Here is a 26,920-nt window from a genome sequence, read left to right as displayed (position 1 = left end):
AAGCTGTTATGAAACACATAAAACCCTAGCTGTTTTGACAAATTTACAAAAATGCCGAATATTGGCACAAATTTTCAGCATTATCACTCCAAAAAACACTCCTGTATTGAAAATCCCGCTTCCTCCTCTCTGAGTATGTGACAGACTGAGGATGGAAACAGAAATGGAGCCGATGAAACAGATATTTTTACCTTTTATTTACTAGGTTGAAAGTTTGTGTGCGTGTGTGTGTGTGTGTGTGTGTGTGTGTGTATGTTGTGAAGGCAGCTCCTCATCTCTCATAGCCGCACTGTGTATCATTTTTTAGCGAGTGTGACAAATTGGGGCCCTCGGCTCTGTGATAGAGGGGAACCAGGTCCATCTAACATGCATTATTCATGAAGGGTGTCGAGCTGTGAGATGGTGTCTGCTATCACAACAAAGCTACAGTCAGAATGCCAAACTGTACGAGGTTGGACATCGACGCCTCTGACGCCGCTCGCTGACAAACGGGAAGCTGACACACTAATGACTGACTAACGAGGGTGTTAACACTTTGGATTAAAAAGTCATTCTTTAATATGAGATTGGGCTCACAATGAACTTTTTTTTTAATGAAAGAACACAATTAGTCACCATTTTAAGCAATGTATTAGAACCAATTCAACATGATCTGTATACATTATAATAAATGTATTTTTCAGAAACTTGCACACTGCATGCAGTAGTTCAGATGCTGTAGGAAAACAGCACACTCTTGTGGTAAACTATACTGCATGTCCCTTTTGAAAAACGACCCATTATCCATGTAGAACACAGATTTATGATCAAAAAGTCATTTTCCAAGAAAAAACATCAAGTCATTTAATCATTTCATTACCTCAGTGTGCCTGTTATATAGCCAGCAGACTCTTTGGTCATTTTGAATTACATTTTTTTTTGTTTAATGTGATAAATGGAAATGTTTCTCTTTTGTTTTATTCATAGTATATTAATCTTCCAGTAAGTTATGAAAAATATAAGTCAATCCCAGCAATTATGGAGAAAAATGAGGCAAAAAAATTAAATGTTTTAACTGCAGGAGAAATAACTATAACAGCACGTATCCCAGTGTAATCATTTTTTCTTATTATGGGTCTGAGGTGGAAAGTGAGTGGGAGATGCAGCACTCTGTAATAAAATCAAACTGCTGCTACAAGAAACAAATCAAAAAATGACTAAATTAGAGTTGGAGCTTGTTCTATTCTCACAGCTCTGGATAACAAGACAATACAAAACAAGTAAATAAAAGCAAGAGGAGACTTTAATATCTCTCTTTTTTTATTAATTCTGACACACTGCGGTCAGATAGAAAAGTATGAGAGTTACACTTTTCAAGTTGCTTCCATGACTTGTGCAAACACTAGACGGTATTCTGGGGGGGCAAAAATCCTCTGAAGGAATAACGAAATTGTAAAATAAAGACATCGAAATGCAGCAGAAATGAATAAGTGCATTTAAACCTAGATGTTGATTCTTTATGCAGTATTTATTGATTCCCAGCTTCATATAAACTGGATGTTGAGGCATAAACAGTACATTTGAACAAAAATATAACCAATATTTACAATTATTGTATTAAAAATACAAAAACAACTGATACTCCACCAATTGTCTTTTTAAAAGACATACAGGTCAAAGTAGTACAAGAAAGAATGAAGAAAAGAAGGTCATCACCAGCTAAATGTACATTTCTCACTGACATCACACATCAAACTGAGTAGCAGTTCTACCTACTACACTTATCTTTACGCTTGTACATTTTTTGTGCAACTTTTTGTTTTTCGAAATAGGACTCGGCCCGCTAATATGCACATTATCTTCAGAGTTGGATGAAAGTGAATGATGCATGTCACCACTGTATTACAAACAAATTATTAACAATCTATCTGCAGACATTACAAAAAAAAAGTACAATAACAAAAGAAACCCAGGAAATTATTAGTGTGTCGTCACAGTGGAAAACACTGCACTCATTCATCTTTTTCTCAGTCTGTAGTTTCCAAGACTGATCAATGTGATCAGTGCGACTCAGTGATAGAAGAAAACAAAAAGGTACTTTTCACAATTCTAATCGTTCTGATTGGCAGCCTTGAAAAACAAAAAACAAAAACAAAACAATTTCTTCATATGTCAACTTCCCCACCGGAGACAAGGAAAAAAAAATATTGGAAATCTTCATTTGCTTCCATTGATGGCAAGATAAGGTGGAAAACTGGACGCAGGAGTAAGCAATATACATACAGCATCCACTGAGCTGATGTCTGTAACAGGGAAGAAGAGTTTCTGAGGATGAACCTATTAGCACAACAGCAGAGGGAGAGGGGCAGGGTCGCTCCGTGTGGAGACAATAACATCTACCACACTGTAACATGGTAACAGCCACAGCAAGTCTGATGTCGCCGCCTGAAGCCATGGGACAACAAAACAGAAAGAAAATGTTCGGCCTTATCTTGTACTGAGTCTTAAGGTATTAAAAAAAGCACGGGGAAGTATCCTGAATAAGGCATTTCACTCCACTATTGCTTGAGTCAAGACTGCTCTTGAAACAAGGTGATTTGTGATCCGAACAACCATGTTGAGAAATGTATGCGATCATGGTATCGTAAGGCGCTTTGGACATTCACAAAATGTGGCATATGTTCAGGTTGGGGGAAAAAAAGCCAAATCTGGATACTTTTACTTTGAAGGAAGATATGGGTATTACAAGACTCCGTACAAGATCATTTGTGAAGGGCAGCCAGTTCGGAGCGCACTCACATTTTACACATTGGCAGCTTCTTAAATGCGCTGATGATTACCATCCTCGGTCAGTAAGTGTTGGCTTACTGCTCACAGTTTGACTCATGAATTCCCATCTGATTATAACAGTTCCAGCGTCCATACCAGCTGACATCAGCTTTTAATTTGGACAAAAAAAGGGTGAATCTCCAGGATTTCGTCTTCACTGCCGCAGCTGCGCTTAGTAATTTAGATTCCTTGCGTTCCTTGGATGCAACAACGTGATGGAGTCCGATGTGTTCGCTCAGTTTTCAGTGGGCGGTCAATCAGCTCTGTGCTTTTGATATCACCTACAGGTCGGTTACACAACATCGTACTGTCTATGTAACAGCAAGCAACAGGATGATGAAAAGATTTTGATATAACCAGACGAGCTTCGAGGTGGCATGACAGAAGATATGGTTTACTCATACCCTGGTGTCCAGGCCAAATGTCTGGTAACATCTAGGATTGTGCTGAAAGTGCTATTCGTAGAAATAAATTCTGTTTTTGTGTATGTACTGGTACATAAAATGTACACTATGTGTGTGTGTGTGTGTGTGTGTGTGTGTGTGTCAGTACACTGTGCATGTAGGTTCTCCCTACTGGGCTCTCCTCCTAGCTTTGATTTAAACACTTGATAAGTTTTCACATGTGAAACATGAGATAATACTGGATTTAAGTTCAAACACTCAACAACAGATGGGTTGTTTCAGTCCAGGCAGAAAAACGGGCTGACTTCTCTTTTCGGCCCCCAGAGTGCAATCAGTCAAAGAATATTTATATATATATATATATAAAAAAAAGAAATCTAGTGGGAAGATTAAGAGTCAAGTCAACCGTTGTTTCTCTCTGTCTTCAAACAATAGTCTCTTTTCTTGTTTTTCTTTGTTCTGTGTTTTTTTTTAGAAAGTAGAAAATGACAAAGTGCAGATGAAGCTCAACACGTCATGATGCTGTTGCGTTAACAGGTGGGTTTGGGGGTTTTGTCAATGGGTGGGGGCCGGTCTTGAAGGAGCCGCTCCCGCTTATAACAGCAACATATATGTGGGTTTGTGTGTGTATGTGTGTGCGTGTGTGTGTGAGACCAGGTCAAAACCCCTCTCGGCACCGGTTACCATCCTGTAGTCTTTTTTTCTTTTTTTCCCCCCAAAGTGCCGGGTATTTTGTCATCGTCTTTGACCTTCTCTCCGTCTCTTCTTCACAGTATTGTTTTTGCATGCAGGGTCATTGCACCCCTGATGATGCTTTAAGGCAGGGGAGGGAGACGAGCAGAGGAATCCACCTTTCAGGAGGGAGAGCCAAGTGGAGGAGGCAGGCACGTACGTAACTGATGATGAGTCCATTGGTCTGTCTGTCTGTCAGTGTCTTTAATCCTGCCCACCCCAAACCAGGGGGACTTCAAGTTACTGCAAAAAGGATGTCCACTGTTGTCTCTCAGACCGCTGACACCTGTTCATCCTCTGTGAAAAGACCAGAGACAGTGAAAGATTACAACGCATGTGGACACCCCATATAAAAAGCTTTTTCTTTTCCAAGTGTTTTATTTGAGTGACAGCTGAAAACTATAGAGCAGCTGCAGTGTTGTTTGGTTAGAATGAAAACCTGCCTTCCAACAGGGTTACAAACCAGCAATCACATATACATGGCAAACATGTTCCCACAGTAGGAAATCATTTCTCTGACTGAATTCCTGCCTTCCATTCATGACACCATGACATGGAAATGAACTGTCAGCAACCTGAGAATCCACATGCTGATGTGTTGTGTTCCTGTCCATTTGATTTAGACTGGAACATCTATTCTTAAGCAGCCAAATTAGCAATGGAGTTTGAGTTGATCTGCAGACATTTTTTTTTGTTTTTGCCAAACATATTGAGCACATGTCTGCAGGTCGTTACACTCAGGGCTTTGCAGCTGTAAATTTACTCTGTTAAAGTTCAGGACATGTACTAGTATCTGTCTTGTCTTATTTGCAAACAATATGACAAAATGTTCCCAGTGGTGTTTTTAACTCTCTCAAGCAAATTATAAGTCTGTTTTGATTTGATTTTCATCTTGTACTGAAATGCACAGAAATCAAAGGCTGCCTGGTGGATACAGTATGTTCTAAAACCTCCTAGCTTGTAAACTAAATAAACAGCAATGTTTATTAATGTGGAAACCAATGGCTTGAACAGAATTTGAAAAACCTTTGAAAGTTTAAAAAAAGCACAGCTACAATGACACAGAATTCGTCCCTGTAGGTGAGTCAGGTGCGTGCCGGCGCAAGAGGATGGAGGTGCATGTTTTCAGGCACTGAGTTTGATTGCATGGGTGAGAGGATCCTAACAGCACTGTGCCCACTGATGGATGCTATTCAGCACAGTGTGTGAGACGGTGAAAGAGAAGAGCAGTGTGGTGGTGAGTGTCTGGTCCAGCCAGTATGACTCATGCATGATGACATATTGTGGGTTAAAAGGTGAGTGTCCCACTCCAAATGAACAATTCCCAAATCATTAATACTAAACGAAAGAATAATACTTTTTTTTTTTTTTTTGGAGAACTGTAATTTGGTGTGGGACCAATCCTACTGGTGCTGTGGAAAGGAATGGGCTCAGTCCAAGTGTGTGTGTTCCCGTTCGCATGCAGGTTCATTGGAGTGGAGAGAAGGGGAGGGGGCAACCTGATAAATTAGTTTTTACCTGCCTTGGGGAGAGGGGCCCTGCCTGTTAACCCCCGTACACACACTCTCATGGTCTGGGAGTCTCTGGTGTGTGCTGTACCACTGGCTTTGGCTTCCTCAGAGCGATTAGTTTGGAAGACAAGGACTCACCCTCCTCTTCCTCCTCAGCCTCTTGCTCCTCTGCCGGAGAGCGTGTGCGGTGAAGGCCGCCCGCCCGCTGTTTGCCCCCCTGGTGGGCCTGGTGGGAGTCAGGCGACTGGGTGACCATACGCGAGCGCTGCAGAGCCGTTGTGTAGTCCGGTGGCCGACGGCCCGTGTGGGTTGGTGCAGACGTGGGAACAGGCGGGGCCGGGTGCTGCCCTTCAGCAAGGTCGGAGATGGTCAGGGCAGTGTAGCCAGGGGGAGTTGGGGGAGGCTCACGATAACGGCTCTCTTTGCGTGCTGATGGGACACAAAACAAATGACGATGCTGATGAAGATGATGAAGGCGCATGGAAAAACTTGCAGGATAAAATTTAGCTGCTGTGTTTTTAGAGGCAGCGTTTTCCTTTTTTGGGTATTAATTGTTCATTAATTAATTGGTAATAATGCTTCAGTTACACAGCCAGCATCTTTAACCCCCAGGCCACCATGACACACCAGAGGTATAATTTTCACCACTTACAATTAAAGAATAGCTCAACATTTTGGATAATACTTTGCTTTGTCACTATGTTCAATATGAGGCTGAAACCAGCAGCTGGTTAGCTTAGTGTAGCAGAAAGAAATCCATATAAAAATTTAAGTGTAAAAATGACTAGCTGTGATTTGAAGGGAAATTAAGTTGGCCAAGTGCAGCAACTGTTTTTCCTTTTCTTGATGAAAATGTTCTGTCTACAACAAGTACAACTAAATACATTTCCTAAAAAACTTGACCCAACAGTAATTAAAACAGTTCTGTGAAGTGCAGTCACTCACAAATGAGGCCTTTACCCCCAGCGGTGATAGGCGATGGAGAGGGCCGGCTGAGCTGCTTGGCCTCCTCTGACCCCGTGGATGTGATGCTACTGGTTTCTGGGTCGGCGTTGACGTCCTTCCCTCCTCTCCTCTTAATGGTGCCAGTATCTCCCTCAGAGTCCTCTCCCCAGTACGCAGCTGAGGACGAGGAAGAGCTGGCGGACGCCCAGCTGCCCCTGGCTTGGGCTGCCCACAGTGCAGCAGGCCCTCCTAATAAGGCCTCGGGTCCACCAGGAGGAAGCCCTCCGATGCCACCTCCACCTCCACCGAAGGCCAGAGTCTCCCAGCTACGCCCTTGCTGCATGGTTTGGATGTTGTCGTGTGAACCAGAGGAGCAAGAGGTCCAGGAGCCCCGGCCGCTGTCTGCAGCATCGAGGGAAACGCGATCACCCTGATCCTGAGTCAGCTCCTCTGAACTGGGTGAGGAGAGAACAGTAGGGCAGCCCGTGTAAATGCCGCGACAGTCCTGCATCGACGAATATGACCTGTGATATGATAAAATCTGATAGTTAGATAGCTTCACAAGAAATCACAAGAAACTAAACGACCAAAAAAGTCCTGAGTGTTCCTACCCGAGGCTGTACTGGTCAGGGTCAGTGGTGGCTCTTCGTTCCAGCCGCGGCCCGCCGATGTGCGATTCCCCGACTCCTCCAGAGTGACGAAGTCTCCTCTCCTCCTGGGCCATGTCGAAAGAGGAGTTACTGACGAGGCTGGAGCGAGAGGAGATCTCACTGTGACCCGAGTCTGAGTAGGCATCACCCATTCGATTGTAACCTGGAGGACACATGAAGAGAAAAAGATTGTAAAAGATGTTCACGTTAGCATGAGCAACTCAATTAATCCTTCAAGTCTTGTGAAGCTTGTCCCTTTAAATAGCAAAAAATAAAAATAAAAACAAACAAACTCTGAAGTGACCCCCTGCTGAGTGGGTCTCAGCCATGTAGCAACAAGCTTCAAACATAAAAATAACTTATGGTGGGTCAACTTCTTTTTAACCAACATCATAAATCTTTAATTCACACATCTTATCTCCGGTCTGTCTTTTTAAACAGGTCATCACACACAGATTGTGTGGGATAATTTAAAAGCGCCATTTCCGAGCAGCTCTTTAGGAACGAAGCATTAGATTCTTACTGAAATGGCAGTTACTACAAGATTCATGGTTTCAACACAATGCTGAAGAGCGCGGAAAAGTTCATGTTGTAATTGTGGAGGGACTGGGGATTGCGCAACTAAGCCAGAGAAAGTATAGAGAAATCACTGGTGCTGACTGCTGACACATGTAAGTACACATTTTTTATTTAGACATGCCTGTCATTGTGGCATTTGCTGTGGCTCAGCTATAGTTTAATAGCCTGGCGGTCATATTTCCCAGCCACTATCAGCATCAACCACCTCAGTGACTGCTTCAATCCTGTCCATATGCATGCTTAAATGATTCTTTAAGGAAGCTTCAACTATAAAGATGTGGCGCAAACGTGAGTAACGTAAGCAAGTGCAGAGCGATAAGGACTTCCTACTGACAGGTGACCTGATAAAGCTCATGCCGGTGGGGAGGCACATGGGACTCACGGGAAGTTCCAAGTTAATTTGAACAGCAGCTCCAGAGTGGTAATGACAACAGACGCCTCTCTGTAAAGAGTCGTGCAGTCTACAGTCAAGCCAGTTTTTTCTGATACTAACTTTACTAAATAATAACAAATAAGGCCATTAATCACTGTTTTTGCAGAAGCAATGTGGACAAAATGTTGAAATCATTGTTGACTATTTATAGTATAATGTGTATTTTAATAACTGAGGGTTATATGACTTTTTACCTGCAGGCCTGTTAAGTGTATTTAGCATTTATTCTGCACTACAATAAACACTAAGATTTTATCCGCACCTTATCTGCTGCTATTCCGCATATTATTTTTTACTCTGTTATTTTTTTATATTACTCTGTTATTTTTATATTATGTTTGATTACTTGTTACTTTTGCATGCCTCTTTGTATAGCAACCCTGGCAAAACAATTTCCTGCGGGATCAGTAAAGTTCTTATCCTATCTTATCTTAACAGCAGTGTGGAGGAGGGCTGTTTCATTACGACCACTGACAGACATCGTGGCTGAACAACAAACAAAAATGACCACTGAAGCTAAATTTTTCTGTAAAAAATTAAAATAACAAAAACAGCTGTGGTTTGCAGAATATGCAACGTAAAATTATGAATTATGATGACTGCTGCTCAGCAACATAACTGTTACACAAATCCTAAATCCTTAAAACACAGATCTTAATGATTTTGAGATTGTGTTGGTGCCTATTAGTGCATGTCGTCCTCCCTAAAGTATGAATTCAGAATTTTCTTTCAGATTCATATTCTGCTGTCTTTCACCTGCAACACTTTATAGATAATCTTTCACTTTTTAATCTACAAGAATCTTCAAGTTACAGAATTAGGTGTGAATAAGGTGAGCCTTACTTTGCAGGAAATAAACTTTTACACAACACCGTATCTGAAACCTAAAGCAAAGCATGCTGGCTGCCACCAGATGGCATATGTGATGCATCATGACAAAAGGAAGGAACCTGGAGAATGGTGTGAGAGGGAGCGTGGATTATTGGCTTACCCTTCTTGGGTGAGCTCTGGGGGGAGGTGGGAGGGGAGGAGAGCTGGGAGGAGGCATTGGACACTGTGTCCTCTGGTTGCCTCCGGTGTCTTTCGTTCCCCTCCTCTGACAGAGACAGGATCTTCTTCAGAGACTGAGGGGAACTGGTGCCTGTGGACATTTGTGAAAGGATGAGCAGAATTAGCTTTGGGAGTGTCATTCCCCTGATGGTGCTGGGATATTAAAATGCTTTGTCTTTGTCTTGGATATTTTTTGTTTTGTTTTGTTTTTTTATTGTATTTTGCTTATTTATTATTTAGCCTCTAGGTGGCAGCACTGTCTGGGAAGCTAGGAAATGCTTACTCTATTGTCTGCAAATAAGGGTAGTGAGGAAGAAAAACGAGGAAATGGTTGCCTACAAAGGGACAAGTGAAACCTCACTCTGTAACTACAGAATTATCAGCACATTATCTACAGTCGATAGTCGATAACTAAAAGTATATATATGTACAAATTTAAGAAGTTTCATCTTCATCTTACCAAAAGGCGGCAGATCCTTGACTGGCACTTTCTTTCGGGATGGGTAAAGGGCCACAGCAGGGACCTGGAGAGCCTGGTTTCCCTTGGCCAACTGGCCCCTCTGTTGGCTGGCAGCTCTGGACACGACTGGTGAGGTGTCTGGTCGTTTCCCACTGGCATTCTTGGGCACTGAGGGGGGTGAGAAAAGTCTGCTTAGACTTTAAACTGAGATGTGTATGTAAAAGTACTTACGAGAAGGCATGAATTTGCTGTCTAGTCTAAGAAAATGACTGATGATGGATAGTCAAAGCTGTTACAGACATCAAAACTGTGCGTTTGCTGACCTAAAGAGTCTTTCTGACCATTTGTCCTTTGGTCTATCAGTGGATTAGCAGCAAGTGGCGTTGGCATTAACAAAGAAAAATCAGTAATTTTTATTCCCTGCCCTTAAGCAAGAGTGCTGTGCCTTCTCACACCAGTGGTCCAGTGTTTATAAAAAAGGAGTGTGACTAAAGAGAAACATGCACTGAAACAAAAAGAAGAACTCAACCTTTAATTATAAATACATTCTTTATGGAATTGCTCTTCTGCCAGTATGGGTTTATCTTATACACTGTATACATATTCCCTATTAGAATACAAAAATGCCTAAATCCTTTATGTCTATGTGTGTCACAAACTCACATGTACTTATGGAGGGTTCGCACTGAAGTGAGAGCGTCTGTAGACTCTCCTCATTTGTTTCCAAGCTGAGTTTGGACAAGTATTGTTTGACCTTCCTGGCCATCTGGGCGTCCTCGTAAAGCTTTTTGGCATTCAGGAAGGAGCTGCGTCGCACCCGCTTCTTGTGCCCGCCCGTCTGTGTGACGTCGAGCACTGCCGCATTGGCACTACCCTGGCTTAAGGACCTGATCACACACACGGGCGCCCACACAGCAACATGCACATAAACACATAGAGGAGCACAGATTTGCAGAGACGCACAAATAGAAAGAATAGAGAAATACTTGTTAACATATCGCTTTCGTGTATAAATTAGCATATATTTAAGTATAACAATGCAGGTAATATTACAGGTCTACATGGGGAGAACAGCATGTAAACTTTGACATGCAGAGAGCAGCTTTAGGCATTTCTCTTAATTCCAAAACATTCCAGACATTCCAGGCAGCAGAGGGGGAGTGAGGGATGATGGCTGTTGTAAAACAACAAGGGAGCAGAAAGGAGGAATTCTACTAGTGTAGCACGGTCATAGTTTACATTTCTGTGGCTTAAGTCAGAGCTGGAAGGAGGAGTAGTAAAAGCTTTACTTGCACATGGTCTCAGTCAAAACATACACAAATAGCAGGCGTAAGAGTTACTCAATGAGGAGTCACGTTTTGGAAAGATATTTATCAGTTTTAATTTCCACAAAATGGATAGCTTAAAAGTTGCTTCTTAAATACTCTTGACTATCAAAATATAGACTTTCTGCTATGTACATATGGATGCATATTTTATTTAAAGAAAAAAAAATAATCTTGGAATTATAATTTAGCACCCCATATTGTTGTTGCTGAGATCGCATAATTAAAAGAAAACTTTCATCATTCCAAGCTTCCAAGTTTTCTCATAATTACAAAGAGCTAAGTCATAATTACAAGGTACAGAGGTCATGATAACCAGAAAAAATTCCTAATTTTCTTTGGTGAATCCAATGTGCTCCCATGTGTGTCCTATTCAGTTCCTCAGTAAACGTTGTACGCACAATGATGTCCCATTTTACCACAAGAATGCAAAGTATGATTTAAAAAAAAACAAAAAACAACAACTTCACTTCCAGAATCTCTGGCTATTTAGAGGTTTGATACAGATAAAACCTGAAATACAGGAACATTCCGAAACTGAAGCAGCATGCATATTGTTAGGTAAACAACATAAAAGGTCACATTTGCTAATGTGAGACTGGAATCCAGCATCAATACTATTAATCTGCTGTTTGTTTAGTAAATGCGTGTTAGATTTTTAAATTTAAAAATTTGCTCAGCACAACAGCTATGTTTTCATGTTAAGTTTACAGAATATGAAATATGTTAGCATAAGTGACCTTTGTGTCTTTCAGTGCCCTTCAGTTAGGGTCAGGCAGTGTTAGTGGGCGGATTCAACTCAACCTGGTTAATGGAAACAAGGTTTCAGAAAAGAAGCACACCAAGTGGCAGAAAACTGGCCATGGTCTGGGGAGGGCAAAGGCTTGCAGGGTCACCAAACTTACCCTAAACTTCTCCATTTCTTCTTCCTAGAGGGTGGGTGCCATGAACAGAGAAGCGTGGAGGGAAAAGGGTGGATGAGTAGAGAAAGAGAGAAGGAGACAAAGCTTAGGACAGGAAAGACCACCAAGATCACCAAAGAGAAGTAATTTCACCAAAGACTTTCGTTGTGAAAGTCAGAGGAGAGGAAATCAAATGGTAACACCACTAAGAAGTGACATCATTAGACAAAGACACACTTTCACAGGAGCACTGTGCACATCTTATGCCAACAATGTGTAAAGGGAACCAGTTGCCAGAAGGAACAGCTGCTTGACAGAAAAGCGTGATGCAAAAATCTTAACTGAACCTATGTGAACTGGCTAACCCCACAGAGCTTGGTTAGTCATTGGAGTGCTGACTGGTCCTACAGAGAGGGTGAAGGATCATTATTAATATGTCCGGCTTTGTTTTTGCAAAGGTGCTGTACCTGGTCCGGAACATGAGGGCCGGGTCCATGTTGACCGAGGCCATGCGACCAACATGGCGGATTTCTTTGGCAATCATCCTCAGCTTCTCAAAATTCACCAAGCCATCCACTTTAGAATCATTTCCTGAAAAACAGGGGAAGAAAGAAAGTGAATGTAATCTGATATTTGTATGTTATAACATAGAAAATTACTATGGCAAATAAATGACTTCCATCAAAACCAAACTGCAGCAACTACAAAAGCCGGTCAGCTATACCGCTAACAAAATTATGGTCTACTCCACTAATCGTTGGGTTAAAAGGGGGACATAAATGTTATTAAGTGTATTCCAACTTATCTTTCTGTTACACAGTTTGGCTAACTAGAGTCAAAATGCCAAAGCAGTATAAGTGATAGTGACAGAAACGGTAAATAAAACCACTGGCATCACTTCTAAAATGTGACATAATGGAATTTATCATATAGCTATGAGAATCATAAAATATGAAACTGATTTTCTTGTAAACTCACTGTAACCTTTACAAAATACAACCATATCAGAGGAGGGATCAGCTGTACGCAGTTTTATTTAGACACATTCATTTCACGTCATCTACCTTCATGTAGGAAGGTGAGGTCCTTCTTGATGACGGGGAACAAGGGGATGATTGGTGGCTGAAGGTTCTGATTGTTCAGGACATTCCTGTACTTGGCCATATTTCTTGAAGGGTCGAAGAGGTCCTGAAGGTCCCCAAACAGCTTCTCGTATTTGCTAGGTAGTTTCTCCCATGTTCCCCTCAGTCTGGAGACTGGAGCCAGGTTCAGACCACTGTGGGTGGCACCATATTAAGCATGGGCAAAGGAAAACAGTCCCAGTTCATGGCAGATCTGACTTCATTTATTAGTTAGCTTAACAACAGCTAAAAACTAAATTAAAACCTAAAACAACAAATGAGTTATTATAAAGCCAAAGTGACACAATTTACTACACATACAGAGTCAGGCAAAATAATATATACACACATCAGGAAAAAGGGTAATGTCATCTGTTGAAAAAATATCGTACAACAGTACACAGTGTTATCATAATTTGATCAAACTTCGAAAGAGTTATCTATATGTATAGAAGTACTTTAAATATTTATGCATGTTTTTCTTTTCCTGATGTGTGTATACATTATTTTGGCTGACACTGTATACTCATTATTCCCTGTCCCACCTGATGATGGCGAACATGGAGTTGAAGTTCTTGCACTCGCGGCAGTGCAGGGCGATCTTGATGAAGTGTTTGATGGTCTTCATGCGTTTGAGCTGGTTGGGCTCCCGAGTCACCTCTGTGGCTACCCAGAAGGTCTCGTGGTTGATGGCCTCCTCAAAGCGCTTGAGGCTGGCCGAGCCCGTTTTGGAGCGCAGCTTAAACAGGTCATCGATGTATTCAGTGGGTTCGATGGCACAGAAAAGTTCAAAAGCCCGCATGGAGAGCTGAGTGGCAACCTCCACTGTGCTGAGCTGCAACAAAGAGATCTGACCTTCGCGCAGGAGGTCCTGAGCATCTTCATCTGAACACAACGTCTCTGTCTCCATGTTGCTCTTTAGGTAGTATCTAATGATAGAGGAGAATGTGTGAGGGTTTTTCTAGTGTTGAAAGATGAATCAATCAAGCAACAGAGTCAGTTAAGTGTAAATTAGCTCTTGCTAACAAATAACAAATTACAACAACAGCATCAACTAATTACAGCTACCCTTATGTGAGGATTTACTTTTTTCTCTATCTGATATAATTTTAAACCGAAAAGCAGTTTCAATGTCTTCAATGATGAAAAGAACTGTTGACTGAAAAAACAAACAAACAAACAAAAAAAACCAAACATCCAATGAGACATGTCTTTACCTGCCACTCAGTTGAATCCTGTCGGCTAGTTTAGACAGCTGGTCTGGTAGCCGCCTCTGTTTGATGACGCCCTCCGGTGTGACAGATACTTCACATAGTGAATAAGCATCCGCTGCTGCAGTAAGGGCAAACTCCCTGACAGCCTGGGCCACCACTTCCTTAGCCGTTGTGTCCTTCCCAATCATGATGTATCGAGACTGTTGGTCTGCCTTGAAGACTCGTAATACCTGGTCCGACATGTCTGGGGATGCAAAACACATAATGAGGATAAAAACTTCCTTACCAGAATGGTTTTCATTGTGAGGTATGACCTCCTTGAATCTCATTATGCAAGCAACAGCAATTGCATTTTTTGCAGTTTGCTTTCAAAAGTTTATCAAGGGCCATTCCACCTTCCCAGCATTCCCTCGGAGCAAAAAGACACCAGCATCTTTGGGATGTGATGTGATTGTCAATGTGATTATCAATTACTTTGATCAGAAACACAACCCCACAGATCATATGACCCACAATCTCCATTACAAAATCAACACCCATGTGCCCACTGAAAACGTAAAGGTCAGCAGTCAGTGTAATGCTGTTAGCTTTACTCAATTAGTGCTCACAAGCACGAATGCAGATTAACTGAGTTTATGTTATGTTTGGCCTGACAGCACTGACAAAGACCTGACTGTTCGAGGACAAGCAGAATCACAGGGAGATAAGATACTCACTCAGTATGACTGGGACTGAAAGAGCACAAACAACATGTGACATGCAGGAGTTAATATAAAGAAATATAAATCATATTTCTACAACAAAAATTTATAGCGGACCATACAGTATATATTGTGAGATGAGAAATTTGTCACTGTTTAGGCAGCTAATATCTCTGATTGTATGCTCTTCATCTGCTGATGAAGTTCATGTGATATGACTGAAAGCTACTAATCAGACCTTGAGATTGCTTTGTCAACTGGTTTCGCAGTTGAATTTATTTTGTATTGGTTTAGTTTTAGGAATTAGTTGATACTGAAATGTCAATTTCTAAAAACAAGTGAAAAGTTATTAATGGTATGTGAGCTTTAACTATAATTAAATACACACCAGGCTGGTTGTTGAAGTCGAGGATGCGGTGGTGAGACTGCAGAAGGTCTGGGTTTGACGACGACAGGTTTCCACTAACGGGCAAAGGTGGTGGGATCTGTTTGGACTGCTTCATTCCCACAATGCTGTCGTCCTGCGATTGGCCCACGCAAACGTCACTATGGAGACAAGAGGGAGAATAGGGGAAGGGTGTGATAGCAGTTCTGTCCACAAAAAGCAGGGGGCGATATTAGTGTTGGTAAGGCGGCAGAATGGCTGTGCCGTTCATCACCCATATTCTGCAAAAAAAGACCCACACTTTACACTTAATAATGGATGACTGAAGCTGTGACAGGTTCACATTTGGGTCAGTGAGCCGACATATCAATTTGAGATCTGTACCTGGTGATAGATGACTAGAATACTACTGTCCTCAGGAGCTAGTTAGAAAAAGTCAGCTTTGGCACAACTGAAATGTTTGACAAACTTGCTGTGAATTTGTAATTTATCCGTGTTCTCTGACTATGATCACAGTTATTGTTTTGCATTCATTATCAGCAATGAGCTGCAAGGGCATCAGTAATATCTGTCTAAATCAGTCCAGCATGTGTTTGTTTAATCAATCACATTATGCATTCGGTTCATGTTAATCAGCAGTTGCATGATACAATGTAAAAGAAACAAAACCTGAGTGTTTGAGTTTTGAAAGCATAGAGAGAAGCAGCCCAATCAGTCACATTTTCTGTCTTGTCTTTACCATTCTTTTGATATTAAACAATCACAGGTCTGCTAGTCTGGTGAATAAATCTACAATATTTAACTCTCAATGCCATTTAGACCTGTAAACACGGAAAGGTATGTTATCCAGCCTTTATATCCACATACAATTATTTTCTTGATAATTAAGTTAGGATACAGATATTATTAAGTCTTATTACTTGTATGGTTTAGGAGGCAGGATGCTGGTGAGTGTCTTGTCGAAGATCTTCTTCAGCTTGTTGCGTCCTCCCACCGAGTTGGTCTTTGCTTTCTTGCTGACCTTCTCCAGGCCCATCACCTGCTCCACATCCACTGCCAGGTCAGGGATGGAGTAGCGGCTGGCCTTCTTGATGTCTCCAATCTTTGGAAGGTGTGGTGCACCGTTCTTTCTGTCATGTTCCTCCTCGGCATCCAAATCATGGTCGTGTTCTGGTCGGGTTAGCAGCTCTTTAAACACTGGACAAAGGAAAAAAGAGACAGAAATTTGGTGAGGAGGAGAGCAATATACTTCACACTGATAACGACGCTATAAACACCACTCAAAGTGACAGCTACCATGGGAGTTTTCCCTGATTCCTTGGTCTTTTAGTTAAGTACATTTTTCTCTTTTATTAGATAACAAGAGCCAGGGCCTCTCGGTTTGAATAACTGAGTTTGGTTATAGTTCATTTAAAACACCAGTTCACAATCCTTTTGGTCTGTGACCTCTTAAAACCAAGGAATGTCTACTTGTGACCCCTCCTAACAGACTGACTTTCTTCACTATGTCTATATTTGAATTTTCTGAGTTCAGAAAAAGTGCAATCATCCATGAATTATTATAAATATAATTATATAAATCCCCCCCCCCCCCTTTAATTATCCGGTCCCATACCCTGGGTTGGGAACCACTTCATCTCTATAAACAGGTTCAGCATCATCAGGGGACGAATCACCAGTTTAACGCTCACATCACAAGAACACGTGGCAAAGGACAAAAAATAATCTCACAAAATCCTATCAAAGTTTGACAGACAATACACTGTAACTTTACCTAAAAGATTTGTTTTCACAGTTATGGATAAGTGGGTGTTGTTCTTCAGAATCTCGTTGGCTTTGCTGAGCTGGACATTCTCGAAGTTCTGCCCATTGACCTCCAGGATCTGTGGAAGGAGGTAAGAAATGTATCAGGTGGTTTTTACAAAACTGTCCATAATATAGAACTCACACGTTACCAACAGCAGAATCAAACAATATGGTTGAATCTCACCAGGACTTTGCCCTCTGTGCTTTCCCAAGAATGTAACACGCTTTTGTATCTCCTTGCTTCACAAATACTGAGCTGAGTAGGTACTCTCTAATAAAAATAAATGAAATCTAAAGTCTGAGCCAAAGAAGAAAAAGGAAAACCCTGCCAATAAACTACACAAGGTCTTTTCTGCCTCAGTTGTCACTGTGACATGTCAAACTGAATGCAATGTTGGATCTGTGAACGAAGTGTTGATCCTCAAACTAAGGAAAATGTTCAAGTAGCTGAGCATATGTGATCCAATGAACAAAGAGGCTAAACCTCCAGTCCTCTAGTTTGTTATATTTCATAGCCAGCACATGGTTTTGACATTAACATGGGTCATGTCACCTTCACACCGTCATCGTCTTAACGGCTCGCCCTGTCTATGGGCCGGATATTTGCATTTCAGCACAATGTGATAACCAGTCTTTGACACTTCCTCTCTAGTGGAAGAGGAAATCACCTTTGACAGTAAAATAAGTCCATGCCATCCTCTGCTGTTGTGAGATTGATTAACACTGAGTTACAAGACCAAATGTCTGTTTTGGGATCAAAAGCGATTAGTGAGACGTGGTCTGGAGTTTAGTACTAAATGATGACTGAACAAATGGCACTAATACTAAATCTCTGAAATGATAGGTGCTGAGCAATGAAGTTGGTAAATTAAAGTCATTAAAAAGTGGAAGATGTGCGAATGTATGCAAGAGTGAATGCCTCCAGGGATGTCAGCTTCTTCGCTTCCTTTTGGGGAAACAGCTGCAGAGGATGTTTGGAGTCAAGAGGGTTTAACTCGCATCCAGACACTCTCATGATGGTTTCAAGGATTAAGCTACTTTGCTTAAAGCTCAGAGGACTGCTGGGTGTGAAAATGGTTGAGGAGTCAAGTTGGGAGAAGAAAGTCAACACGAGCTACCCAAAGCTACTTGCAAATTCAGTTTAAGACTTTTTTCCCCCCTTTCAATGCTCGTTACAGCAAAAAAACAATTTTTACAACAGAAATAAACTTCAGTATGAGAAAAAAAGCAATTCAAGTGCTGGTCTGTGCGACATGGGTGATTTCTTCTGTCAATGTGATGTGATTCAATGTGATTCAATGAACATAATCTTACCTGATCTCCACGCTTAAGGCCTACTTCTGCTGCCTTGCTCCCCGGCTCCACAGCATCAATGAAAATGCGGAAACCTTTCTCCTGACCTCCGAGAAGGCTGAAGGCCAGTGGAGAGTCCCGAGAGGGCTTGGTGAGTGTCACCAGCCGTGGCTTGGCTTTGGCAGCACACGCTATATTTAACAGTCTGAGGTGCCCACACATTTTCTGGGGAAAAAAAAAAAAAAACACAAACACCCAGATGTGAGGGAAGAGCAATAACTGTAAAACATAAAATACTTTTTTTGGGGTAATCTCTGTGTAGTTAGTGTGTAGTAAATGTTATTATACTTACTTCTTTCTCCAGATTATTTTCAAACTCTTCCAGAAAGTGAGTCATGGCAGGGTCACCCTCAAAGTCATTGAAGTGATTGTTTACCCACAGCAAGACTACCCGTGTAACCTGGAGCAATCACATGATCAGCACAGGTCAACATACAGTTTACTGGTTGACTGCAAGTGTATACAATATGAAGTTTGCGTCCAAACCTAAAATGTCTTTGTCTACTGCTCCCTTACCTTGTCCCTGAGACTGGGGTCGTGGAACCACTCCAGGAGCTTCTTGCCCACGACCATGGGGCTTAAGAGGAAGGTCCTGTAGGTCAACAGGAAGTCCTCTATGTAGGTGGGGTCCACAACCGAGTGTTCCTCCACCAGATGCATGGTGAGGCGCTCTGGTGTGCCCTGAGGTTTAAGAAGCAGGTGGTCAAAAACTTGAATGACTTGCAAACACGAAATATCCACAGGTATGATGTTCTTGTTGATTTGTCACCTTGATGACAATGTGTCCTTTCCGGGTGCCGGTGCGGTCCAGTTCGCGGTGTTCCTTGACCATAACAATCTCCCCTTCCTCCTCGACCTTCTGCATGTTCTTCTCTACCTGGTTGAGGATGCAGCAGTAGTCCTGCTGGGCTATACATACAAACTGGAAAACACGGGGTAAAAGAAGAGACACAGGCTTGACAAATTTGACAAAAACTTGGAAAATACATTTATTTTACATGCTCAACCATACTGCATTAATTTATATTTTAATTTAAATTTTAATGTCATTGGATCCACATAATTCCGGATCTGTTAGTGCCCTCACACAGATTATACAGTTAAATTAATTCCAACTTGTAACAGCTGACCACAAAGAAAGTCTGCAATGCAACTGAACTACTATTCTTATTAATAAATTATGAAAAAGAAGCTTTGGAAGCGAATATTTTCTCTTCCCAGCCACTGAGCCTGACGACCAAAAACAGTGTTGCAGTGTCTTCACTTTCACTGCTGAGTACTGAATTCCAATTAAACACATGATGCAATTAATGCAATTTTTCTCTTACACGACATTTATGTGGATGCTGTTGCCCATAACAACTTTCATGAAGTGTGTCAAAGAGCGACTGATCATCATAAGATATCGGTACGCTTTTCACACTGAGATGCAGGTGGAAATGGACCTACTAACTGTAAACTACGCAGGAACAATTACACTGCCATGTTCTTACCTGGCAGTCGTCCACTTTGGTCTTCATGATACCCTTCATGTATTCCTTCTCCATAGTTGGTGACACCCCAAAACTGTTCCCCATGCATAGGATCTCTGTCCGGCCTTCAGGGTACGTCACCTCCACCGAACCGTTGAGGATCACCGACCACGAGTCCAGCTGGAGCCCAAGCACATGATTACAGTCGTTAGATGATGATGGAGGAAAAGGGACCATGACAAAAAAAACAAGCAAAATAAAAGACAAAGACAAGAGAAATTCTACAACAAAAACAATTTTGCAGATCATGTTGAGGTCAGGCAAGTAATATTCGCAACAGCTGGTGTCCCTTAATGAGTTAAAATTATTTATCAAAAAGAGCCATATGCAGAAACTACAAACGGACTGCTGCACTAACAGATGCTTTTCACTTTTCTCAGACGGACATAACAGTAGCACTGGATCTTAATAGCTAACTAGGATATGAAGCTGAAACAAACTCAATGTATTGTTGAAAGCAATACATGCTTGAAAAGAAAAAAATTTGGGTCTTTTATCCTGTTGAGGGATTAAGTAGAAATAAGGATGTTTTCAAGAATTCCTGAAAAGCAGACATTTTTGAGATTCACATCTTTTTCCCTGATGGCAACAATATGCTCAGTCAACCTTGAATTGCCTATGATATGTTTTCACGAGAAAGAGAGAGAGTGAGAGAGAGAGAGAGAAAGAATAAGTGATGCCTGCTTTAGTTGCCTAAGGGATCCTAGAAAGGTCTGGCGATAAGGGTTGTGAGCCATTTAGATTTAATAGAGCAGAAAAAAAACATTAAATGAAAGAAGAAAGATTCATTGGTGTGAAGGGGTGAAACTAAGGTTTGGTCCCTGAGAGACACACACACATATATAGATAGAATTAAAGGCAAGACAAAGTCACAAGACAGGACTCAGGTGTGCATATGCACTATCACACACCTCCTCTCCATCATTGAGAACAATGGTGCCGGCGCGTTCAACCACAGCAAAAACCATGACGGCACAGAGCTCCCTCCTCACCGACATGGTCATGTTGGCAAATGCTGGCAGCTGATGCATGAACTCCAGTAATTGTTCTGTGAGAGAGACAGAGGAGAAGACAGTGGAGGAGGTTGAAAAAAACAGCAAAGAGAGGATTTGCACCCAGAGGAGCCGCTCTTGGCAAGCCCACATTGCCCTCACTTCCAGCCATGAAGGAAGAGCATCAGAACGGATCATCACCACAGCCAACAGCCAACAGAGGAATCATCTTGAGAAGATAAAGCCAGAGATAAATTCCCATTGATGTGGCCGTACAAGGCCAGCCGTGAATAATCGCTAGCACTTCACTCAATGACTCTAGTGTGTGTTAAAGAAATAATATATTTCTGACTTGTGGCATGGAGTTTCTTTGTGTCACTAAAAACATTCAACAGTGATATGTAACTGACAATTATATGATATATAAATTCATTTGACCAGCATTTTAAAATTCAAAGATAATCAGTTTACCATCATATATGGCAAAGGTACATTTTCGCATCCGACTAAAGTGATTATTAAAATGGGGGTCATTCGAGTAGTTAGAAATTAATTTTCTGTCAACTGGCTTATCGATTAATCACCTATTTGCTGCAGATACATGACCTCTGAAAACCTCAAGAGAACCTGTCTTTTCAGAATTAATTTTCATGTCAATAATCCACAAACCTCACTGCGAGCAGTTTTTATAGGAACAATGTCTTTAGTCATTCCAGTGAAAACTGTGGCTGTGGATCATACAGGGCAACCAGGGCACTGTTTGCACAAAGACAAGCTGCTGTTCTTTTTTTCAAACATTATTTTTCATTATTTTCAGCAGCACATACAATAATCATTTCACCTTCTCTGCACTGGGCTGATGGCAGATATTTCGGACCTGGATATTTTAAAACCTGGCCACATCAAAGAAAAACTACTGCATGTGCATGGCTACAGAAAATGTTTAGTTATTTGGGCAAATGGCTTTAATACTGGAGTTATTTGACTTGGTGTGTCGCCAAGGGAAATGCTGTGTATAATCCAAGGCCTGAAACATTCTGCAGCACCCTCATCTGAAGTCCTCCCTGCAGAAATACCAGCCAGCTCTCCCCTCCCCGGCTGGCCAGCAGCAGTCTGGCGTTCTGGCTGACCTGTGTCTGGCAAGGCAACAGCGTTGTGTGTGAAGCTGCGGAAGCACTGAAAGTTTAATGTGCTGGGAGAGGTGAGGCGAGAGGATGTGCCGGAGTGACCTAGAAAAGCCTGGCGGCAGAGGGAGGGGTATGCAGAGGGAGGGGTATGCAGAGGGAGGAATCAGTCGGGGGGTGGGGGGTTTAGAATGCCCGGCATTCATCCTTTGCATCATCCTCTCCCAGTCCACATCTGTAGCTACGCTCTTAAAGTGTGTACTTATTTATTTATTTTTTCAAACATGCCTATCAAAATCATTGCACTTGTGTCATAGCTTCATGGGAAATGATGCTGCAAGCCTGATGTGGCTTTGAGAATTACTCGAAAGCCTATATTGTGTGAGAAGAGCAAGAAAGTGAAAAAAGGCTTCAGAGAAATGTAAATTTACTGTGACCGATTTTAATGAGAAAGCATTATATCATTCTAAATTTGGGACAGGAAGTATTTTTCTAGCAACAGCACTGCTTGTGTTCCACAATGATTTCTTTGAAAACACACCCCTCTTTAAAGGCATGCATAAAAATAGGCAAGACATTAGAAGTTAACACTGCATGGAAAAATAATTTAACTTAAAAATATTTACAAAAGTGTTATTTGTAAGGTGCACTGAACCCCAAACACTGTTCCATTTTCACAGTTCGTTACAGTATGAAAAAAAAAAGAAAAAAAAAAAAGAAGTGAAATCCCTGCCTGGGTGCTCACCTATGTCATCATCAGTTCTGTCCATGGGGTCCTTCTCCAGACAGTCCCGCACGATGTCACGGCTCATGAGGGGGTCCGACGCTCGCTCGATGTCCTCCTCATCGTCGTCCTCCTCCGAATCCACAGCGGTCTCTGGCAAGCCACTCAGGTCCATGTCACCTGGTTCGTTTTCTGTGGCCTACAAAGAGTAAACAGGTGAGAAATGAGTCAGTTATCTGCACTCAAAGTTAAACGAAATGAGCGATTGGGATCTCCATCCAGCATCAGCACTTCAGGAAGGCTCTGAGAGAGACACTGACCCACCAACCAACATGCTCACTACAAACAATACTGTAGATTATCAGCTAAATGCCTGAAAAGCGAATAAAATGCTGGTAGCTGCAGACCAAGTGACCAAACTTGTGTTTGTCAGATAGCATAAACTCATTTGTAAACAGCTAGCGTAAAAATTCATTCAGATGCAGGCTGCATAGCACAGACACACCGCTTAAATCATTTTACAGTACAACATCAGCTGTGGCATAGTGCATTTCCAACCAGAAGCAAAATTAAAAAAAAAAGAGCTTCTGTAAAACTGTTATGCAGATTTGACCCATTTTAGGAAATAGATTAGAAGCTTTCAAGTACAGTATGAGAAAGACAGCCGTCAACACTGCATACCAAACAGTCTGCCGTGCATAGTAACAAGCTAATTAACTCCAAACTACCCCCCCCCCCCAAACGCCACCGCCTGCCTCACAGCCAGATCCTGTCCTTTGAAAGCACAAGAGGAAATATGTGTGGAGCTGTGAAAAATGAAATAAGATGGAGAGCGAAAGTAATGCAATTACTGGTGCAGGAGTGATACTAATGGAGTTCCACTGCTATCATCAAAGAAATATATTTCTATAAATGACAGAGGGGTCATATTGCCAAGTTCACACTCACACAACATGAAACCTCACGAAACAAACCAAAGCAGTTGGGAAAAACTACTACAAAGCAACAGTCCTCCAAAAACCTTCCTACCTCAATATGGTGTCCAACCTCAAGCTTCTTAATAGAAAGAAAAGAAAAGGTTGCCTTTGCGAACTGTCTGCAAAATCCCAGAGCCAGACGCATCTTCACCTCCCAGACTGTCAGTCTGCTTTTAATTTTTCAGGGCTCAGAGTCCCCCTGCCCAGTCTCTCACAGACACCCGATGTCATTTCTCCTCAAACGCCATGTGCAAAAGGCTCATTAATGATTTATTCCAGTGTCTGAGTGGCCATTTGGGCGTCACCGGTGCACACACCCTGGTGGGCGGAGTAGATGTTCTGAGTAGTGTGAGGTCTTGTGACAATCACAGACAAAGAGCGGAATACAAAATAAGCATATGGTATCATCTCAAAATTAAATGAATCAATAGCAAGTTTAGGAAAGAACAGCAGAATCAAAAATGCAAGGTCTTTTCCCATAAAATCTGCATAGCATTCCCTGGGTATTGAATATGGTAAAGAACAAACAGAAAACAGCGGAAGAGAAGTGAGAATGCAAGTTCCTTCACAGATGCCAAAGTGATTTCATTTGATTCCAACACCAAACACCAAATGGACATAGGTAGCTCATATCTGAGAGCCATCATGCTGTATTTAAATACAGGCTCCCTGTGTGCCTTTGTTTTGTACGCAGGCTCCTTGTTGTGTCATCTGCATCAAAAATCCATAAATGTGCAGTAAGCATTAAGAGTCAGTGGGCAAGTCAGGTGTTGTTAATATTTCATCACTGCTATTCTTGGATCAATGCTTTCAAAGCCCTTCTGAAGGACCAATTTCATGATTTATTCAGACACAAAACAGTGCGGCATGTTGCCTGTGACGTGAGAGTGATGTGGGACTTTTCGTTGGGTGCTTCAACTGTCCAGGTCAAAGAAGGCTGTGGAGAAGTATTCACTGCCTTCCATCAAAAAATTGTACCCCATATCTGCTCAGCAACTCTTCTTCGCAACAGCATCTGTTAAAGGTTGAAATGGAATGTACACTCTGTATCATCAGTTTCCTGTGGTCTCATGTTTAAAGAATCAGGTTTCCTCTGATCTGTTTATTTAATAAAGAGCATCTCAAACCTGCAGACTGGCTGCTAAATGCTAACTGAACTAGAGCTGCAACTACTGTATTTATTTTATTTATTTTCATTATCAGCTAACCTGCCAATTATTTGCTACCACAATTTCCCAGAGACAAACATGACATCTTTAAATTGCTTGGTCCAGGCAATTCACAGTCAGAAACATCAAAATATCCAGTTTAATATCACAAAAGACAAAGAAAAACAGCAATTTGGACCACTCAGGCAAATGTTGATGTTTGACAATGACATCTTTGCTTTGAAAAGGACTCAAATGATTGCAGATCATCAAAACAATCTCAGTTTAATTTTCTATCCATTAACTCATTGTTTCAGCACTAATTTGGAAATAGTTCATGTAGGACTATGAAAAAAAGTACACTGAAAATACAGCTTGCAAACTTGACAAAAACTTCTAGAAGGTCTAAGCAAATAACCAGAGAGCTGAGCAGGCAAGCCGGTCACGTTTGACATTGAGATTGAGACAAAGCAAGTTAAGGGAAGGTGTCTGAGAAGATATCGCTCTCTGCTGCTGCTGCCACCACAGGTAGATTAAAAGGTGTAGGGATCCAGCACAGGAGGAATGAAGAGACAACAAGACAGTGTGTTTCAGAGCAAAATCAAGATGCAGATACACAAAGCTGCTAGCAGATGGCTCTAAGACCTGGATCACAGATTGGGGACAGCAGAGTCTGTTCAACCTGCCCCAGCCAGCCACAGCATGGCCAGACATACACAAACACACATCTCTATGATAACACACACACTCAAACAGGCCTAACACGCGATTAAAAATCTGTACTCAAACAATTTGATCTGATGTTCCAGCACCCGCAGATACAAGCCAACAAGAGGTCCACATAACACATAGCGATTCTGACTGATGCCCCAGTCACACACACAAGTACAAACAAACATGCACACACAAATAGGCACTCAGCAGGTGACAGTATTCGGCGCCAATAGGGTGGGTGCTCTGTGTTAAGAGGATTAGTTGCAGGGTTTGGGGCACGTCCAGAGTCACGAGATTTTGTGTGTGTGTGTATGTGTTGTTTTGAGCTGAATGCTGTTTTATTTACATCTGGGGGGTAAAGTTAGAAAGAAATAGTGATTTTTTTTTCCTTTTATTCTGTCTTGAGTGTAAATTATTATATTTTGTAAAGTCTACGTAATATTTAAGCATAAAAATTACTCCTGAAGCTTCTTATCACAGGAGATTGTACGTCATAACTTGGGTAGGAGTTCTGTGCTTCCGCTTTGAGGTGATGGGAAGCAGAGGTGGAGTCAGGATGTAGGCTGGACTACCTGCTCGCAACCACCAGCTCATCATCTGCTGATCTCCCACTGAGTGGTGACGGCGTACTATTAGTGTCTTATGGTCTGTTTGTCTGCCAACCTTTTATATTCTTTCCCAAAATCACTTGTGCTACTTAATGAGACCAGCCTGTGGACCAAGAGGTACATCTGTCATTTCACCAGGCAGAGCTGAACTGAAACTCGTTATTACTGTGTTTAGTGTTCATCTAGTTAACAAACTGTCACACTTACTGAACTATCCGGGGGGAGTCCAGAAAGGGGGCCCAGCACCAACGAGGGGGGACATCCTTACCTGGTAAATGTCTGACAGGCTGCTGCTTCCAGAGTCGCTGGTGATACTACATCCTGAGTGGCTGGAGGAGACGTGGGTCACCTGTGGGTGCAAGCCGTCGGCCAGGTGAAGTCTGCTGAAGTCTGCAGGGAGCTGCACACACACACACATACACACACAACATACACACAGATGGTCAGTATCAGCCAGCTCAGCCGCCACCACTACTCACTCACGCTAACACTCATGCTGACCGCCGGCCATGTGGAAACACACTCAGCGGCACGTTGTCCTTCAGTTTGTCTGAAAATAAACTGCAAAGATAACATCTTCTCTGCTTGATTACCATTCTACTTCTTCCCTTTCCTATTTTAAAGTGGACACACAGTAATCCTTCCCCTTGTTGCTATTGGTTAATGACAATATTTGATGCAACAGTTGTTGGAAATATTTGGTTCTTTGCATGTGGTACTAC

At 41.9% G+C, this 26,920-nt stretch overlaps 1 protein-coding gene across 15 annotated transcripts in view; it reads right to left on the bottom strand.

Annotated features, from left to right (window-relative positions):
* Window positions 1-1,488: 1,488 nt before the first annotated feature.
* Window positions 1,489-26,920, bottom strand: part of rapgef2b (Rap guanine nucleotide exchange factor 2b) — a 97,282-nt gene continuing 71,850 nt past the window's right edge. For 5 of the 15 annotated variants that reach the window (XM_046406937.1, XM_046406940.1, XM_046406949.1 and 2 more), the window contains 24 exons: window positions 26,467-26,598; window positions 22,773-22,950; window positions 20,823-20,959; window positions 19,873-20,031; window positions 19,149-19,301; window positions 18,896-19,060; window positions 18,672-18,779; window positions 18,341-18,544; window positions 16,995-17,103; window positions 16,141-16,417; window positions 15,224-15,381; window positions 14,851-14,865; window positions 14,138-14,378; window positions 13,466-13,849; window positions 12,864-13,075; window positions 12,267-12,390; window positions 11,803-11,826; window positions 10,236-10,459; window positions 9,573-9,740; window positions 9,054-9,203; window positions 7,012-7,213; window positions 6,401-6,924; window positions 5,463-5,884; window positions 1,489-4,241 (listed from right to left, as the gene is read on the bottom strand). In XM_046406937.1, coding sequence (XP_046262893.1) covers window positions 5,511-5,884; window positions 6,401-6,924; window positions 7,012-7,213; window positions 9,054-9,203; window positions 9,573-9,740; window positions 10,236-10,459; window positions 11,803-11,826; window positions 12,267-12,390; window positions 12,864-13,075; window positions 13,466-13,849; window positions 14,138-14,378; window positions 14,851-14,865; window positions 15,224-15,381; window positions 16,141-16,417; window positions 16,995-17,103; window positions 18,341-18,544; window positions 18,672-18,779; window positions 18,896-19,060; window positions 19,149-19,301; window positions 19,873-20,031; window positions 20,823-20,959; window positions 22,773-22,950; window positions 26,467-26,598 — 4,422 coding nt within the window. In that variant the 3' untranslated portion in view covers window positions 1,489-4,241; window positions 5,463-5,510. Of the gene's footprint in view, window positions 4,242-5,462; window positions 5,885-6,400; window positions 6,925-7,011; window positions 7,214-9,053; window positions 9,204-9,572; window positions 9,741-10,235; window positions 10,460-11,802; window positions 11,827-12,266; window positions 12,391-12,863; window positions 13,076-13,465; window positions 13,850-14,133; window positions 14,379-14,850; window positions 14,866-15,223; window positions 15,382-16,140; window positions 16,418-16,994; window positions 17,104-18,340; window positions 18,545-18,671; window positions 18,780-18,895; window positions 19,061-19,148; window positions 19,302-19,872; window positions 20,032-20,822; window positions 20,960-22,772; window positions 22,951-26,466; window positions 26,599-26,920 lie in introns of those variants that run through there. The other 10 variants (XM_046406938.1, XM_046406942.1, XM_046406951.1 and 7 more) reach the window with 8 other exon arrangements.

This window comes from Scatophagus argus, chromosome 12, assembly GCF_020382885.2.
Source record: "Scatophagus argus isolate fScaArg1 chromosome 12, fScaArg1.pri, whole genome shotgun sequence".
In the NCBI taxonomy this organism is placed as follows: Eukaryota; Metazoa; Chordata; class Actinopteri; family Scatophagidae; genus Scatophagus; species Scatophagus argus.
The sequence above is the reverse complement of the archived record's forward strand: the minus strand, read 5'-3'. Positions and strand labels throughout refer to the sequence as shown.